The sequence below is a fragment of the Panthera pardus genome, unplaced genomic scaffold (assembly GCF_024362965.1).
Source record: "Panthera pardus isolate Hobbes unplaced genomic scaffold, ASM2436296v1 HiC_scaffold_11, whole genome shotgun sequence".
NCBI lineage: Eukaryota > Metazoa > Chordata > Mammalia > Carnivora > Felidae > Panthera > Panthera pardus.
Genome location: NW_026526666.1, coordinates 90437693 through 90456746, shown reverse-complemented (window position 1 = coordinate 90456746; position 19054 = coordinate 90437693). Strand labels below are relative to the sequence as shown.

Sequence of the window (19054 nt, the reverse complement as noted above, 5' to 3'; positions counted from 1 at the left end):
TACTGTTCTGGGAAACCGATTTACTCTGAAATCCTGATTAATCCCATCCAGATAAGTCATTGAATCTAGAAACATGTAGCATGCCTGTGCGTCTGCCGTTCGTGTCCTTCAGTTATTCAGGGGCTGAATTCACAGAAGCCTGAAACTGTATTAGATTTAGTTCCAGAATGTGTGTGTGTCCTTCTTCTCATTGGAAATACTGGGGAATTCTACAAGGCTTACTTATCCAGTGCGCCCCGCCCCGTCTTTTGTTTACAAATGCGTTTTTCTCTCCTGGCATTTTCATTAACACGTTGTAAGATTCGATTTCAAAGCGTGATTGTTTTAGAAGTCAACATCTAACATTTCCATAAAAATGGCTTTCTTGCTTGGTTAACGTTTTTTAAAATGTAAGAAGTTCCTATCTAGTTACCTACTCTCCTATTAATGGGCTTGAGGTTTAGCTTCGTGGCAGTTATTTTTCTCAAGGCGCATTGCTTCTGTGAATTCAGCCCATTTAATCCGGACTGCTATTGGATCTGCTAGTCTTTCTAATCCTCTAACCTGGCTGCTATTCTCTCTCCTCCCCTCTGTCTTGTAGAGAGGTCTGAAGAATGTGTTTGATGAGGCTATCCTAGCTGCCCTCGAGCCTCCGGAAACTCAACCCAAAAGGAAGTGCTGTATATTCTAAACTGTTTTCTCCTTCCCCTCTTTGCTGCTGCTTCCTGTCCCACTACTGTAGAAAGAGCATTTAAAAACAAAGGAATAAAACCATCCTGTTTGAAAGCCTCTGCGTCTTTGTACTCACCACCTGAGAGCAACCTCTGTATTAGTTTTTGATCAAGAATGCAATATCTTATAGAATATTTTTTGTGATTAGTAGTCAAGTTGGACTTGCTTAACTTTCTGCTTCTTGAGTTGCCTGATGCTTAGAGCTTTTTGGTTTGGAATACTATTGCAAAAGGGAACTTGGTCTGGCATAAGAATGTTCTCTTGGAAAAAATAAGAAGAGTTTTAACACTTCTTAGTTCTAGATGAAGAAAATAACACAAACATCATTTTACTCTTATGATCAATTGTAATTGTACTTGCATGACAAACTATGGAAAAAGGGTGGCCTACTAGTAGAGTGTAACGGGGAAGGGAGGATTCTCGTCTGGTTTTCCTTTGTGCAGTGAAACTTTGTGTTGCTATCGCTTTGGCTGTCTGTGCTGTAGTGGAGTATTTGTCGGTCTGGGGTGGGAAAGGTATTAATGTATCTGCTACTGCTTTATGAAACCATTTGTTACACTATCTTTTAAGAATAGCATCCATTTTAACAGTTGACTTAAGGGTTTGTTAATGTTGAGATGTAAAGCTGCCGCCTTTATATTTTCCTGCTTCTGATTTTATTGTTGTGAGGGAAACATACAATTGTGGTTGCCTTCAAATTTTGAAATTAAAAATATACAATTGTTTGTATAAATGCCTGATGAAGCTTTATTCCTGTTGCACCGACTGGTTCTAGTTTTACATATGTATCGGGTGCCCACATTTTGCTTCCTTAGCCCCCTGGCTCTGTCCGATTGGTGGGATACAGGGAGTTCAGAGTGAATGTCTTTGACGCAGCCGCAGTAGCCGCTCTCCCTCCATCCCTGCCTGCGCCCTCCATGTAACAAGGATGCCGCTGCCCACTGCCCACTGCCCACTGCCAGCCCTCGCGGTCCTGGTCCATGCTCCGCTGTTTCATTGGGATGCAGAGCTGCTTCACTCGTGTTTATGTGAAATGTTGTAGCGGCATATTACACAGCTCACGTTGAATGAGCAAATGACACATGTGGCTTGTTTGCTTCTCGTGACGTACATTGGTCTGCAGAAAGCTTTCCCAAAGGACCACTGTCTCATTCATGAATATCTGCTCCTCTGCTCCTGAATTGCTGGATCCTTCCAGTGTCCTGCCTGGACAAAACTTGGTGAAGTGGGGGGGTTGTGTGGAGATTCAGGGTTGTTTTTAACGTTTCGTTCTTTGCCAACTCTCGGGGCTTTGAATGTTTGTAATTTGATCTTTGGCTTCAGTATACTGAAAATCAGACTGCCCCTTTTTTTTCTTTCTGCCCCTTTTCAGAAAGGCCTAAAGAATGTATTTGACGAAGCGATATTGGCTGCCCTGGAGCCTCCAGAACCGAAGAAGACCCGCAGGTGTGTGCTGCTATGAACATCTCCAGAGCCCTTTCCGCACAGCTGGTGTCAGCGTCGTACTAAAAGCAATGTTAAATCAAACTAAAGATTGAAAATTAAAATTCGTTTTTGCAATAATGACAAATGCCCTGCACCTACCCACATGCACTCGTGTGAGACAAGGCCCATAGGTATGGTCCCCGTCCCCCTCTCAGTACTCGTTAATTTGAGTAATTGTGTATTGTCAGAAAAGCGGTTAGTACTAGTTTTTGTTCTGTCGTTTCAAAAAAAAAAAAAAAAAAAAATTTTTTTTTTTGTTTTTGTTTTTGTTTTTGTTTTTGTTTAAAAGCAAGGCATGCTTGTGATGACTCTGTAACAGACTAATTTGGGCTGTTGAAGCTGCTCCCGGGGCTCCATCCACTCTGGAGAATAATCCGGGACATTTAGGGGTTTTGTTTTTGTTTTTGTTCTTTTTGTTTTTGTTTTTTTCTTTTTTTTGGGGGGGGGGAGTGTGTGTGGGGTTTGTTTTTATTTAGTCATGTTTTTTAAATTCAGTAACCATTGGACAGCCCTTAAGGGGAGGAGGATGGATTGACTCCACATTCCACTTCCTAGATCTAGTTTAGAACACTTGTCCCCCACCTGGTGCTCTTAGGAAGGAGTATAGTAAATGCCTCATTTAATAACATACTCCTTTTTGAAAGTTGCCTTTCTCTCCACCCTTGAGTAGGTCTAGTACTTGATGAAACTCATGAAAGCGGGTGGAACCTGTCTTGCCCCTCCTCTTTTCTAGGATGCACTCTATATGTGACTGTGACTTTCAAGGAAATTTGTTTGCCATTTGCTGATTTTTTTTTTTTTTGAAGTTAATTTCTAACTTCGTTCACTGATAAATGAAGAAAAGTATTGCACCTTTTGAAATACACCAAATGGATTGAGTACGTAATTAAAAACCGTTTTTTTCCCTGTCAGTCATTGTCTTACATGCTTAGCGTAGATGTCCAGCTTAATGGCGTATGATACGGTGTTCCTAGAACACAGCCGGAGACCTGGTAGATGGAGGAAGTGTGAGGGGTGGTGCTAGAAGACAGATGTCTGTGGAATGATGCACATCCTCTTTCAAGTTGGAGGATGGAGACAGACCTGCTTCATGAAGAAGCTGGGGGTGCGGGTGGGGGTGGGGAGGACATTTAACAACGTGGGGACCAGTCAGGGGAATCCCCTTACTTCTGTTTTGCATACGAGGAACCCTAGAGTAGCTAGTTACGGCTCTCTAGTTTAGTAAAAAAAATCATGGAGTCTTATGAAGACTCTTCATAAGTGTTAATGGGGATTTTATCTGCTTATTTTGGTTGCAGTTCCCAATTTTTAAAAATGTTTAGGTAATCTTCTCCGCCTTCCCCAAATCCTAATTCTTGTAGATTCATTAGTGTCGAACCAATGCTTTCACATGTCTCAATTCTTTGTACATGCGTTCTTTTCAGATGTATTAAACAAACAAAAAACCCTTCACAAGCCAGCCTGGGGGTTGTTCTTTTCCCTCCGCCTCTTTTTAGATACTTAGGAGCGGGAACTGGACTCTTAGTAACATCAGTTTCTAACAAATTATGGGATGAGATTTTAAAGTTTTATTTATTGATTTTTATGTACTTTTTAAAATTTCCTTTCTGGCCTCCAGGTCGATGCCTTCTACCCTGAGTTTGGCAGGTGCCCTGCAGACTCCTTCTCTTTAAAACCAAGTGGGTGCATAGCGGCCCTTAGCGAGGGTGACGCTCAGGAAGCCCACCGCTCGTGTTGTCGGGAGGGAATGGCAGCACACCTGTCTCTCATCCATCGATTAATTGGGAAGCAGCCAGTTTTCTTCCCAAGTTTTCCGTTTTAGTGCTTTTCAGACCTTGTTAACTTACTGGAGTGCACCTTGAGCAGTGAGTATTTAAAAGCCTTCCGTGTATTTCTAGAATGCGGCCGAGTTGGAGAACCCATTGCTCCTAGATAGTTACCCAAACTGCTTCCATCAGATTCCAGATCTCTACTGTGAATCTTTTTTTTTTTTTTTTTTTTAATTTTTAATGTTTATTTTTGAGAGAGAGACAGAGAGACAGAGAGAGACAGTGCAAGTGAGGGAGGGGCAGAGAGAGAGGGAGACACAGAATCCGAAGCAGGCTCCAGGCTCCGAGCTGTCGGCACAGAGCCCGGCATGGGGCTCAAACTCAAGAACTGTGAGATCGTGACCTGAGCCAAAGTCGGACGCTCTACCGACTGAGCCACCCAGGCGCCCCTGTACTGTGAATCTTAACATGGGACACATTTTCTTTAAGTGATAGGAATGATTCATTACTTTAAGGGCGTTCTGCTGAACTGTATGAGAATCTTCGAAACTAAGAGCTGTTAGTAAAGTGTGTAACCTCATTTTGGTAGTCTTCTAAGTGAAGTCATGTTTGGCTTGATTCCATGCTCTTCTGGAGAGAGGCTGGGTGGGTTGGCTGGGAAGGGCTAGGAAGAGGCAGGTCTAAGCTTTACTGTTTTAACCAATGTGTCATACTTATTCCATGTCGACCATGCTAGGGAGAGGTACCTGGATCGTGCTCTGAGACCCTAGGGAGCAGGGACTGTATGTCTCTTGTTCTTAGTACAGTGGCATATAGATCCATCCTGATAATTGCTGTATCCCTGGCTGAGAGTAGTGTTTGACATATGAGAGATGGCTTTAAAAATAGTCACTGGATGGTACATGATTTCATAAATGAATGAGTGAATGAAATAAAGCAGGTCATGTAATTGTGTCAGTGAAATATCTGTACATCAAAACAAAAAAGACAAGGGGTTTGATTGAAGCTAACATTGTTTTCTAATTAAATATTTTTAATTTGGCTTTCATGTATCAGAAGAAATGGGTGGCGAACGGATGAAGCTAACATTGTTTTCTATTTAAATACTGTTTTCTGTTTGACTTGTCTGCTATGTTATCTTTGTTTGGTGACTGACACTACTCAGGGAGTGTGATCTAGATGTTGGAAAAGGATTATCTAAAACAGTCCTTTGCAGACTTAGCTTGTGGCAAGGTGTACAATATTTAGGCCAGTATGACACTAATACATCACTGGTTTTCCAAAATATCAGTATTTTACCAAAGGTGTCAGAAATATGTTCTGTAGTTTGTTAAAATTGTACCCTTTGAGCTGGATTTTATGCCAGGAAGGGTACATATTCCAAGGGTAAGGAGAGGATAATGGTATGAAAGCACCAATTACAATATTTCCTTTATTCTAAGATGTATTTGTCCTCATTTTTTTTTAAAGATTTTAAAATTTTTACTTATTTGCTTATTTATTTTGAGAGAGAGTGTGAGTAGGGCAGGGGGAGAAAGAGAGAGAGAGAGAGAGAGAGAGAGAGAGAGAGAGAGAGAGAGAGAATCCCAAGCAGGCTCTGCACTGTCAACGTGGAGCCTGACATGGGGCTCAAATTCAGGAAACAGATCATGATCTGAGGCAAAACCAAGAGTCAGATACTTAACTGACTGAGCCACCCGGGTGCCACCCCCCCCCCTTATTTTAAAAGTTTATTTTGAGAGAGAGAGAGAGAGAGAGAGGGAGTGTGAGTGTGCTTGGGGAAGGGGCAGAGAGGGAGGGAGAATCCCAGGCAGGCTCCATGCTGTCAGCAAGGAGCCCAGCTCGGGGCTCGATTTCACAGATCATGAGATCATGACCTGAGCTGAAATCAAGAGGCAGATACTTAACCAGCTGAGCCATCTAGACGCCCCTGTTTAAATACTTTTAATTTTATATAGTATATTACTTTGAGTTTTTCCCAAAGTGCCCTACCTTTTTTTTTGAAGCTCCATTTTATTAGCTTTTGCTAATGTTACATTACAAACCACCATAATTCTCTGGCTTACCACAAATTTATTTTTCTCTCACTAATGGGTCAATTGGGCTTTGCCTCCAGGCTTCATTTTCAGATTGGGCTTCGCTGGGTCCATGCCTCTCCTGCTGGAGCCTGACTCCAGAGAGCAGTAGCTGCCTAAGAGTGCACTTCTCATGGTGAGCCTGGTGAGCGAAAGGGGTGCAAGGTCAAACACATTTAATTTCTCATACTTCATTGTGCAGATGATTCAATATAGCCAGACCCAAAGTCTGTGCCACTTATTCATTTATTGATATATTCATTCATTTATATATAGTAAATTCAAAAATAGTTTTTTAAAAAGCACTTAATAAGGTTTTGAATATATAGCAGAGAATAAAATAGATGTGGGATCCTGACTTCTAGTTGGAATTTTCCTTGCAAATTTGATAGCTGCCTTTTTTTTGTTTGTTTGTTTTGAATAAGCATTTGGTCTCATTGCCCTTAGAATGGCTATCAAGACAGTGAAAGTCTTGCCTGTGTGCGTGTGCCCCTGGCACACATCCATCAGAGAAGTTACTGGGGCGGGACAGCCCGAAGCCAGCATGCCCTTCAGCAGGTAGCTTCCACTCTCCTGGCCTCTTAACTGTAAGATAATTATGCATTTAGTTATCATTGGGGTCTCAGATGCAAGTCAAGTGCCTGGTTGGTCAACAATAAATGGAAAACTTAAACAAAATTCCTCTGAGATTCTGAAAGTAGTTATGGAGTGGGGGCCTGGGGATCAATTTAGTTTCTGAAAGCTTCCACTGTAGAACCTTGGTTAGATATGTTAGGACCAGTGCACACCTCAGAGGTTCTTAACTCTGGCTGTGTGCATGTCAGTTAGGGAGCTAGTTTTTTAAGGGAAAATAATGCCTGAAGCCATTTTAGGTGATCTCTGGAGATAGGGTCACTTCAATTTATTACTTAAAATTTTTTTCAAATTATATTTTGAGATACATATATTTGAAATATATATTTCAGATTGTAATTCTTCAAATTATACATTTTAAATCTCACCAGATTGTTTTAGTGTTCCACCAGGTTTGAGAACGATGTCACTAAATGATCTCTTAAAGTTTATTTATATCTGACATGAATTTTAGAGTAATTTTGGGCCACAGTCCTTTACAGTTTTACCTGTTCTTTGAGGAAAGAGATTTTCCAAACTTGTGGTTCCAACTAGCATTCGGTTCTTGACTCCTTAACCAGAAAAGAACGTGTACAGAGTTCATAGTTACATGATTTATTGGTGAACTGGGCACTGAGATAGTTTGGGGCAGACTCCTAAGTAATTAAAGTTCTTAGGCAGCAATGTGAGAGCAGATATTTGAGTTGTAGAGATCAGCTAGGGTTTTCTAACTCAAAGCTAGAATGTAGGTGGCTGTATTTCCCTGATAATTTCAAGACAAGTGTAGTTTCACTGGAGACTGGTATCTTTTTTGTTCTCCTCAGGAATATTCCAGTTCATCTGTGGAGAGTACACTAGATCATATTCCAGATACTGTAAAGTTAGTACTAGAAATGAGTATTGAAGTTATTGATGGAATTTGAAGTTATTCCAGCAGATGAAATTGCACTTCCAGGAGATAAATAAAGTCTCTTGTTAACTTAAAAACAAGGTCAGGGTCACTTTGTTCCTCTGCTCTGCTGCAGATGTCCCATGTCCGACCCCCTTCTGCCTTATTTGTCAGACCCTTTTTTGGGGCAGGATGTGGGTCAGTGTTATGTGGCTTTATTTCTCCCTTTTGTCAGTGAATGCTTAGTTCCGGGTGGGTTGATCTAAGTCTGAGTGATTTAACAGGTAGCTGCTCCCTTTGTATTCTGGCTTGATATTAATGAATTAACATTCGATTGGGTAAGGTCTTAGTTTCTGTGTCTCGTTTTGTGGTTGGGCTGTAAATTGGTGCAGTCACATGGCCCGTCTTCTCAGGGGCAGGAACTAGAGAGAGGTTTGCAGATATTCAGTGCTTTTGAGCCATAAGCACTGTTCTTTTTTAACTCCCTGATCATAGCCTCAAAAAGGTGGGAGAGCTTGTGCCGGTACCATGCCATCTATTTCTTGCGTCTTATAAACAACTTACTGGGAGCCGCTTTTCACTCTGGCCCCTCTGCTCTTCCCAGGAGCTTCCAGGATTGTTGAGATTAGCTCCACCTAGTGGTGGACTTAAGTTAAAACTCTAGTGGTTGAATCTACAGTACCTTCTACCTAATACCTGGACACTACTCATTATGGAGTTTTGATAGATGGCGGAAGAGTGGGGAGGTGGTGGTGAGGCAGAAGGCAGTAGGGGCCAAGTCAGTACACTGATGGACTTAGGGAGACTCTGAATTATCTAGGAGAGATACTTAATCAGAATTTAAAATTCAGGATGGTGTCTACTATAGGGGAATAATTGCCCTGAGTCTTGACTCTGGCCTCACTAGCCATGTGATCTTGGAGAAGTCTGTGTGAATGCCTCTGAGCTGCATTCGCTTCCTCTGTAAATTAGGAATAATGGTAATATCCATCTCAGGGGTGAATGTGAGGATTAAATGAGATCATATAGGTGAACATATTTTGTAAATGCAAAAGTGCTGTGAAAATACTAACAGCCACCAGATTCGCATTGCAGTGGGAAGAATTTACGTTGTGTGTGATACCATTGTTGACACGCTACTGAGTATATATTGGAGATTTTATGTTTTAGAAATTTTGGGGTGTAGATTGAGTACTTATAGAACTAGGGTGTTAGGGCTCAAGGTAGTTTAGAGCTTTCTTTAAGAACCTAAGACCCAGGGGTGCTTGGGTGGCTCAGTCGGTTAAGCATCTGACTTCGGCTCAGGTCACGAACTCATGGTTTATGGATTCGAGCCCCGCATCAGGCTCTGTGCTGATAGGGTGGAGCCTGGAGCCTGCTTCAGATTCTGTGTGTGTGTGTGTCTCTCTCTGCCCCTCCCCCTGTGTCTCTCTCTTTCTCTCGAATAAATAAACAACAAGCACCTAAGACCCTCTGCTGCTCCCACTCGCGCACGTGTGCTCACTCACTTGCTGTCTCTCAGAATAAAAAAACTTAAAAAAAGAAAGAGCCAGAGATGGTGTCTCTCCCAAGCTTTTTAATGTTATGGAAGTACTTCATGTGCACAGTTTGTAGTATCCGAAGAACTCTAGATGCTTCGCCTCTGAAATTGCTTTGTCTTTTTAGGACATCTGGGAGGCAAGGCAGCAGTCCTCTGAAGAGCAGGTCAGCTGTGCAGTTTCCCCTGTGTCCCAGAATTACCAGGACTGGTGTTTTAGGTGGGCCAGATCTCTGAAGCTAGCATGGGAGTCTTGCTGGTTCAAACCAGTTTGTGAACATCAAGGGATAAGAAATGTTCGGAAGACATACTACGTTAAGAACCACAAATCTCCCAAAGACTTTTGTGTAAAGTTAGTTTAACAGATAGACGTTTGTTTAGTACTGAGGCCCTCTGTTAGATAGCAAGGTAGGTGAGGTTGGTTCTAGTAAGAATGAAAGTAAAGGAGGGCAACTGAATATACCAGAAGGAAGAAAAATTAGATCTCATGGTGTATATTGTTGGTGGGAGGTGGGGGACAGATGAAAGCAACTCAGGAAAGGCTTCTTGAGAACGGTGACATTTTAGTGGTACTTTCAAAGATCTGGCACGGGCATGCAGAGATACATGGGGTGGGGTGGGGACAGGTGGATGCGTGTGGGTTTCTGGGTGGAGGGAATGTGAACAGAGATGGGAGACACCTGGCATGTTGATGGCGGACCCAGGAGCCCTGCTGTGGGATAGGTATAATATGAAAGAAGGTAGCTTTTAAGGGCCCCTTATAAATGAGTGAGGGAGCTAAAGAAGGAGAGAACATTAATCACACTCAGGGCTCTGTTCTAATTACTGAGGATCGTGAAGAAACGGTCCACACTCTGGTGAAAGAACAGCTGTGTTTATTGAGCACTTACTGTGTGCTTTGCACCATGTTAAACCCTCAGTATTGTCACATCTAGCCCTCACAACAGTCTGTTGAGATTGGTACTACAAGTATCTTCATTTTATAGATAAGGACTCTGAGACTCCATAATTGCTTCAAGTCTCCAGCCAGAGCTGGAACTCAGATCTATCTGTCTGATTCCGGAACCTGTGTGCTTAGCCGTTTATATCTTGTGAAAATAAATGTATGTGACTAGTTACAATACTGAAATTGTAGTTGAAGCACCATATAATGCCCAGAGCACGTATAGCAGTATAAAAGTCTTCATCTACAGTGGCAGGGTGATTGGGAAGGAGCTTTTTGGGGAAGGTGAATTTAGGAGCAGTTGTAGCATGAGAGAAAGATGCCCTTTTCCTTTGTGTAGCTTTAGAGGATCCTGAGATGCCTTTGGATTTGGGTAGTCTGCCCCTAGTGTCTTTGTTCAGCTGCCCTAGCTCTGAGTTGGCAGAGCAGGGTTTGTTGATGAGAACGCTGGACCTCAGTGAGTACTCGAGGCTAGGGGGATGAGGAGAGTGTCAGTTCTGAAACCGAGCATCCTTTCTGTTTTCTCCTTAACCATCCCGCAGGATGGCCTTTAGAATGGCACCATTGTATATTCCATATATCTAAGATGGGCCTGATTAGGGGAAAGAAACCTCATGATTAGGCAACAAAATCTCATTAGCTTTAACCAAACAAAGGGAGGTGGTTGGGCTTCTGGAGCTCCATCTTCTCAGGGGTCAGGGGTCTCCACACTGTTTTGAGTTTAGGTAGTAGACTCAGAAGCTTCAGATCCTGTTAGGATTAGTGATTTCACTTGATGCTCAATACAACGCTGCAGGGAAGGTGGGATAGAGGATACCATTTGTCCGATGGCAAGACTGCGGTTAGACAGCTTGTCATTGTGATAGAAAATGCAAGCCTGGCTTTGGATTTGAGTTTTGGTTCTGTCGCCAACTTGACCTTTGACCTTAGGCAAGTAACTTAAAACCTTCTGAGCCTTGCATTCTCCTCTGTGAAATGGAAATAGCTCTACTTTACCTTGAGCTGGGAGGGTTAAATGTAAACTGCATGCAAAATGCACTGCTTGCAAGGAGGAGGTACTAGGCAGTAAATGGAATGGACGGAAACCGTCATCACCATTCTCATCCTCATCAGCTCTCTTCAAACCAGGGCTGGAGAGCTCTGTTGGCTTCTGGGTCTTAGGCTGCTGTGCGAGTGAGGGGCCCTCAGCCCCACTGCCAGGAATAGGATGAGACTTTCAGGGAGCTTGAGAGTCTATCTTCCTCTCTCTCACAGCTCTGTGATAGGGCTGGCCATTTGTTGGGAGCTCCAGACCCCGCAACGGAGCCGCAGTGTCAGCCTCCGGGACCCCCTTTGTAAAGCTTTGTGAGGTCTGCAGTTGGTCTGGGAGAGAGAGTTTGGGCTTGATTCTGAACCTCTTACTCCCTGAAGAGCTGTCCCCTTTCCTCCCTAACTTGAGGACTTCACACCTGTTTTGATGTTAGGGAGTTTGGTGCATCCCTTGGCAGCTTGTGAAGGTGGGCAGCCACTGTGAATTCCTCACTTGCCTCATGCCAGAATGACTTCACTCCGGGGTGCTGAGTTTGCAGAAATTTCCCTGTCTTCGATGCCAGTTTGTTCTAAGACTGGTCTTTCCTTAGCCCGCAGGGATCTTGGCCCCTGGTAAATGTAGCGTGACTGAATGGAGTCCTGGTTTTGCTTTTGGCTTGCATTGTGGTGTTCGGCGTTCTCTCCCATTTCTCCCGTGGTAGTAATATAGCTCTCTGGATTCGGAGTTGGAAACCCAGGTTCTAGTTGGGGCATTAGTTTCCTTGGACAACTAGGTATACCTCTTTGAGCCTCAGTTTCCTCATGTGGAGATAAAAATGGTTTTCTTTTCCTTTTCGGTTTGTGTCTTTCTAGCAGTAAACCTCTTTTCTTCCAAATAAAATCTTACAGAGGGACCCATGAGGGAAACAGAAAAGATGTCCTATGGAACAGAGATGCTGTGATTGAACCCAGCCCAGCGGTGTCGTTCCCCTCCTGCTTCCTTGTCCCAAACACAGATGCACACACTCTCTGCCCCCCTGTGGGACTTCTAGGGCTCTGCCAACAGGTGTGAACGTCACTGGTACAGGATTATCTCTATAGCTCTAAGAATTTTTTACTGTTGACAGGTAGTTGGTAAAAATCTGTCAAACCTTTATATGAAATGTACAAGTATACTATTGAGTTTTCAAGAAGAATTAGATTTTCATTGATATATTTGAGAGATTTTAAAATATGGTTCAGTCTGTAATGTTTTAATATATTGCCATATCCAGTAAAGATTGACTTAATTTTTGCTCGTAGGATAAATATGGTTCTTAAGAGTGGCAGATACCGTATTTCCCTCTCTTAGGGATCACTTCCCTCTGGGAATATCAGTACAATCCAAGAATTAATATAATTTAGTAGCAAAGCTAGATCCTTTTACAGATACCTCTCTTATAAGTATCCTGGCGTTCTCCATTACAGTTTATATAAAGCAGATAGAACATTTGCTGTTGTTTGTGTTTTGGGAATCATTCTAGTGCCAGTTTCATAATAAGAGATCTAGGAATATTGAATACGGGAAAAACATACTTTGGAGTAGAGGGATCTAAATTTGAGTTAGACTGTTAATAGCTAGCTGTGTTTGAGCAAACTCCTTTGGCTTTTCAGTCCACCTCTTTAAATTGAGCCGGTAATATTTACTAACTTTTTGCAGAATTGCCATAAGGATTAGGGGATCATGTATCTTCAACCCCCAGTGAACATACAGTTAGAAAGGACAAAGATTGGTCTATTAGGGGATTCTTTTGATAGAAAAGCATCCGATTTTATGTTCGTGGTTGCAAAATGGTAAATCACCCCATGTTGATTTACTCTTTGGTATTTGCTCATGTCAGGGAACATTTGTTTATATTGTGCCCATTTTGCATGAGGCAGTATAGAGTAATAATTAGGAACAGGGACTCTAGAGCCAGGCTGCCTGGGTTTGAATCTTGGCTCCATTGTTGACCTGCTCTGTGATCTTGGGCAAGTTTTTTAACTTTGATATTTTTCTTGTGGGGATGATAGTAATACCTATCTCCTCTGGAGTTTATTAAAAGTAGGATGGAAAATCCATATTCAATCTTGTAGAAGGAGAAAAGTTAGAGCGCAGTCAGAGAGAGGGTCTGGTAGTATGGTGCCAGTGATACAGCTAGAAATGTAGCAAGTGGCTAGCTAGTCTGACCCTAACAGCGTATTTCTACTTCTGGTCATAGACCTCTTCTCTACCTTACTTGGGTGCATTGTTTGATTGTTTGTTAAACAGATCAGTGTTCACGATTGCAGGTTTTCAGGGCAGGTTTTGTAAACCTAGGAGAGATCTAAGGCTAAAGCGGGTGCTTACTCAAAGTCGCGTACAACACATTTAGCGGCAGAACCGATCTAGATGGTGTATACAGTCTAGGACTTTGTTCCTGTTTCACAACAGAGGATGCTCACTTTTTAAGAAGACTGGATTTGCAGTTCTTGTTATGAAGAGTAGCAGAACTTAGTATTTATTACATTATAGGAACACAGGAAATCTGTAGCCATGAGGGAGTTTTTCCCAGAGGATGTGGACCATCAGACTCTACCTAAGTACAAGGAAGACTGTAAGTGAGGGCAACAGTCGGGCAGCGCTTTCAGCTTTTGAGCTGTTTCAGGGAAACCGTTATCGAGCCAGGGCTTGCCGCAGAGTGTGTGTTCCTGTCGTCTTGTTCAGTGGGTCTGACTTGTGATGACATTATCCCCAAGTGATACACATGCTGTTTCCATAATGGTAGTGAGAGCTTATTCATACCCGTTTTTCAGGAGATGGAGGCTCAGAGTAACTCGCCCAAGCCAAAGCTTCACCATGATGAAACCCTGATTCAGCTTGAGATCGATCTGATTCCAAAGCCGGTGTGTTTCCCACGATTTGTGCTGCCCCTCAAAATGTGAATGAATATTCCCAGAAGGGTAGGAGGACCTCTGTAAAAAGAGAAAAGATCAGAACTGGAGGCAGGCGGCGTCTCTCCTGTTTTTCTTTCCTAGAGTCCGTGGGTGTGTGGGTGCCTGCAGAATGGGTTCCTTAAGGTAGGAAGACAGAGTAGCCACCTTTTGGAGGCAGAGGCTACCCAGGACTCCCAGAGGCTCCCCCTACCAGGGGAGGGTGTGGAACAGAGTTAATTCAGGTGGCCTGAGATGGGAGTAGTCTTAATACCAGTCTGAGTTGGTTCAGATCAAGTCACCAGTGCTGGGACTGACAACAACAGATGACTCTGTCCATTGAAAAGCCAACTGGAGGGGCGCCTGGGTGGCTTAGTCGGTTAAGCGTCCGACTTTTGATTTTGGCTCAGGTCGTGATCTCAGTTTGTGAGTTTGAGCCCCATGTTGGGCTCTGCGCTGAGAGCGTGGACCCTGCTTGGGATTCTGTCTTTCCCTCTCTTTCTGCCCCTCCGCCCTTCTTTTCTCTCTCCCTCCCTCTCTCAAAATAAATAAATAAACTTAAAAAAAAAAAAAAAAAAGAAAAGCCAACTGGAAGGGCCCTTAGAGGTTATTTAGCCCCAAACTCTCACTTTTTTGGGGTGGGACAAGGTGCGATAGTTTTATTTAGATGTAATTAACATACCACACAGCTTACTTACTTAAGGTGTATAATTCAGTGTTTTTAATATATTCACTGATTTGTGCAACTATGATTACCATATATTTCAGAACATCATCTTTACCTCAGAAAGAAGCCCACCCTGTCGCCTTCAGCTACCACCTCATTAACCCTCCGCCCCCTGCCCCCAGTCCCTCCATCCTTAAGCAACAACTAATCTACTTTCTCTTGCCTGTTCTGGAAATTCGTATAAATGGAATCATGCAGTGTGTGGTCTTTTGTGATTAACTTCTTTCATTTAACGTAAAGTTTTTAAGGTTTATCCATATTGTAGCATATATCAGAACTTTGTTCCTTTTTATGCTGAAATGTCGTTCCATTGTATGGATATTCATACCGTTTTGTCGAATTCATTTATCTGTTGATCGATTCTTGAGTTGTTTCCATCTTCTGGCAATTATGCATAGTGCCCATGTGAACATTGGTGTACATGTTTTTTGTGTGGCCCTCCCAGTTTTCAGATGGAGAAGTTGACTCTGGCGACTTGTCCAATTCTCACTGCTGTGCCCAGTGTATCCTGGGGCTGGAGGAGGCTGTGATATCATGTGCATGACCAGAATGGTAACTGCCAGGAGCTTGAAGCGTGTGGAGACTGATGGACGAGTTGAGATTGTCTTTAGCTTTGGGGTCTTCTGTTTCTCCGGGAGGAGTGATGAGAGTGCAAAGGCAGGAAGATGGACTTAGGTATCACATTTCCCGCTGACCTTCAGGGCAGCCCTGGACAGGTGACTTTCCTTCTGTAAGCCTTTGTTTTCCTATTTGAAAAATGGAATTAATGCCCATCTTGCAGGATTATGAATACTAGCAGTAAACCCAGCATAATGCTTGGTTGACTAAATGGTACTATTACTCAGGGAGATACTGGAGGAGCAGAGGAGAATGTGCAGAGATGGACCTGTAATGCTCCAGATGAGCCACTAGATGGCAGAGAAATAGCAAGAAAAGTCCGGTCAGTTGTACACCTGGGGCTTAGCAAGGTTTCTTAAGTTTCTCTGTCTTTCTCGTTGCCCCCGGGAAAAGAGTACAAACTCTCAGATTGCTGGGGAAAGAGCCCACTGCTCACAGTCACTTGTCCCTCATACCTGTAGCCTGTACTACAATTCTTAGAACTGTTATTACCCTCTAGAGCCAGTGATCTTACTTCCATTTCTCAAGTAATTGAGTATCTTTCAGTTGTCCTGCAGCCAAGCATCAGTCTTTATTCTCCCCATTTAACATTTTTTTAAATGTCTGTTTATTTTTGAGAGATAGCTACAGAGTGCAAGCGGGGGAGGTGCAGAGAGAGAGGGAGACACAGAATCCAAAGCAGGTTGCAGGCTCTGAGCTGTCAGCACAGAGCCCGAGGCGTGGCTCGAACTCACGGACCTTGAGATCATGACCTGAGCCGAAGTCAGACGCTTAACCGACTGAGCCACCCAGGCGCCCTTTATTCTCCCCATTTAAAAAATTGGATCATGAACCAAACTCTGGTACAGACTCTGCGTTTGGGGAGCTGGTAGACCAAGACCTCTTTTGTTACAGACACGTTGTGTCCCTACGTGCAGCAGCATCGAGCTTAGGCTGCCCGGGAAGAGTGAAATGTCCATGTGTGGGATAGGAGTTGGAATTGGTTTATTTCAGGGCTGTAGGGAAGGTTTGGGTTGGTTGGAATGTATGCGAGCAGAGAAATCCTCTTAAAGGTGTGCTTAGGCCAGATGATCTCCACATCTTAGGAAAATTAAAAAAAAAATTTTTTTTAATGTTTATTTTTGAGAGAGACAGAGAGAGACAGAGAGACAGAGAGACAGAGCTCGAGAGGGGAAGGGCCAGAGAGGGAGGGAGACACAGAATGCGAAGCAGTCTCCAGGCTCTGAGCTGTCAGCACAGAGCCTGACATGGGGTTCAAACTCAACGAACTGTGAGATCATGACCTGAGCCGAAGTCAGACACTTAACTGACTGAGCCACCCAGGCGCCCCAACATTTTCTTACAATTCTGGCCCTAGATGGCGGAAATGGGTATGTAAGGGGAATCTTCAGCTTTTTCCTGGGTCGTTTAGAAAGATTTCCAACTGACTTGGTTTCTCCCAGCCCCTTCTTGCTCCCAAGGGGGAACTTGTATATCTAATAGAATTGAGGCTCCCTAATTTGTGAGGGCCTATGAATAGAGGATGGAAAAAGGAGAGAGTTAGGGGCAGATTGGTGGGATCCTGGGCTGGAAGGTAAGCTTGAAAGATCACGTCCACATCCTTGCCTGTGGGCCGATGAATGTCTGAATTAGGGGGGAGCTAACCCTCTAGTCCTGAGGCTGCAGAGCTGAGGAGCCTTGGTCAGGCCTGAGGCTTAAACAGGCCCTGGCCATTCCTCACCAGTTCACTGGTAGGCGGTTGGTTCTGGTCCCTAGTGTCTAATCTTTCTGTGTCTGTGTCATCGTTTCTTAACCTGTGTACGAGCCTCTCCTCGTATCCGGTATGCTGTTAAGCATATAGTGAGTTCAGATGTCTGAACAGAAGAGAGGCAGAGAAAAGAGGGGGAGTCAGGAACGCAAAAGAATCCAGCAGGGGAAAAAACATGCATAGGTCATAATGTCTCATGTTCATCTTCCAAAAAGCCTGTGAGGCAAGTAGAACAGGTGTTTATTTTACAAGTGAGAAAACGGACTTAGAGTTCAGCTTCTGCAAGATGTCACAGATTGAATCAGAGTTTTTGGTTCTGAGTCCCATGCTGCCTGTCTGCTCGAGCACCTTACCTCCGTGTAGATGATGCCCCTTTTTCTACCCAGTGGCTTCTGTGTTTAGGAAAGCTCGGACTGGCATTCCGCTAATTCCCAAACTGGGTAAGGTTCATCCTTAGCGCCTCTCATGTCCATTTTCCTTCTGTGAAGCCACGCGTCCTTGGGGCAGGTTGTTGCTATCACTTGGTCAGATGCGGGTGGAGATGACTTGCGGGAGGCCAGGCTGGCAGTTGCGGCTTTGGTTTCCAGGTTAAGGAGTGTGCGTTTTGTTCCTCTCATCTGAAGTTTTCCCTGCAGATATTAAAGGGTAAGCCGCCTTCTTTGGGGTTGTGAAGCAGCACATTAGGGAAGAAGGAACATGTGAAAGCCTATGTGCGTGGAAGTTTAGAGTTGCTACAGAGGGTCTCAGGCTTTGGAGCAGAACAGATGTAGGTTTCAGAGCATCTGTGGCATCGAACAGCTGTGACTTTGGGCAAGTCCGTTCACCTCCGTCAGCCTCAGTGTCTTTATCCTAAAGTGGCATAGTTGCTATGCTGTAGGGCTGGTGAGAAGTAGAGATGTGTACACAGAGAAGGCACATCCCCAAGGGACTGTTACGTATCGAGTTATGTGCAGTCTCTCCTGGGTGCCGCTGCCGGATGAACCCTCAATTGCCTTCTGCTGTGGTGAGCTGAGAGCAGGCATCTCAGGCCTGGTTCTTGGGAAGCTCACCCCAGGGGCGATAGAATCTGATGCATTTGTACTTTCCCAGGAGAAGGGGGAGGATGTCTTTAAACTTCTTGTTGGCTGCTGGGCCCTGGGACAAAGGGGAGACAAGCCCCAGGGCTGAGACAATCATGTCTTTATTAGCTCAGATGTCTCAGGCCTGTCCCCCGCCTGGAGATATATGGCCGGGAAAGCTAGCTTCATGGCCTCGGCGCGATTCCAGGTCCTAGGAATGTCTGGCTGTTTTATAGCAAACAGGATCACGAACAACAGCCCAGCATCCAAGCCTCTCCGCCCCAGCAAGCTCTTCTCTCCGCCAGCCAGTAAAACATCGGGACCTACAGCAGCGTGACACAGGCCCCATGCCTCTGGGGGTCCCGGCGGCCTGGCACAGGGCAGCAACGCTGGGCGATGGTGAACCCATCTGAGGCTCTGGGCACAGGGCCAGAGCGCAGGACTGGCCCTACCCAGGGAGCATCTTCCAGACCAGGCTCTGCCTGGCTCAGTTCTTGCTCGCAAGCTGTGGGCTGCTCTGATTCTTGCTGGGTTCTCTCCCTTTTGTCCCCTTGGGAACAGCTGCAGGGAGCCACTGTGAAGGCTTGTTTACAGATGCACTTGGCACAGGATGGGGAGACCAGCAGCGATGAGTCCTTGAGTTCCAACTTCCAGCTGCTCCCAGGTGCTGGGGAGCCTTCCACTCTGGGCCCTGAAGAAATGAGTCCACACTGTTGTATTTGGCTGAGGCTGTAGGAACACCGAGATGAGGAGACCAGGAGACAGTGGGTCAGATGGCTGTCCAGGGCATCATTTATAATGAAGCCATGTGGTCTGGCCCTCTGGGGAGGCCTTGCACAGGGACCAGGCCTGTGGACCCAGGCTGCAGCTCTTCTCTGGGGCCTTGAAAGGGGAATGGGGTCCTGCCCTCCAGGCGTAGTAGTGGGTGAAGATGGTTTGATACG

General features: G+C 44.4%; 1 protein-coding gene across 2 annotated transcripts in view; it reads left to right on the top strand.

Annotated features, from left to right (window-relative positions):
• The window catches only part of CDC42 (cell division cycle 42), a 51089-nt gene extending 47434 nt beyond the window's left edge, over positions 1 to 3655 (top strand). The window contains exon 6 of one of the 2 annotated variants that reach the window (XM_053898834.1): positions 2084 to 3655. In XM_053898834.1, the coding sequence (XP_053754809.1) occupies positions 2084 to 2173 (90 nt within the window). In that variant the 3' untranslated portion in view covers positions 2174 to 3655. Of the gene's footprint in view, positions 1 to 580; positions 1445 to 2083 lie in introns of those variants that run through there. The other variant, XM_053898835.1, reaches the window with a different exon arrangement.
• The last annotated feature ends 15399 nt before the right edge of the window (positions 3656 to 19054 follow it).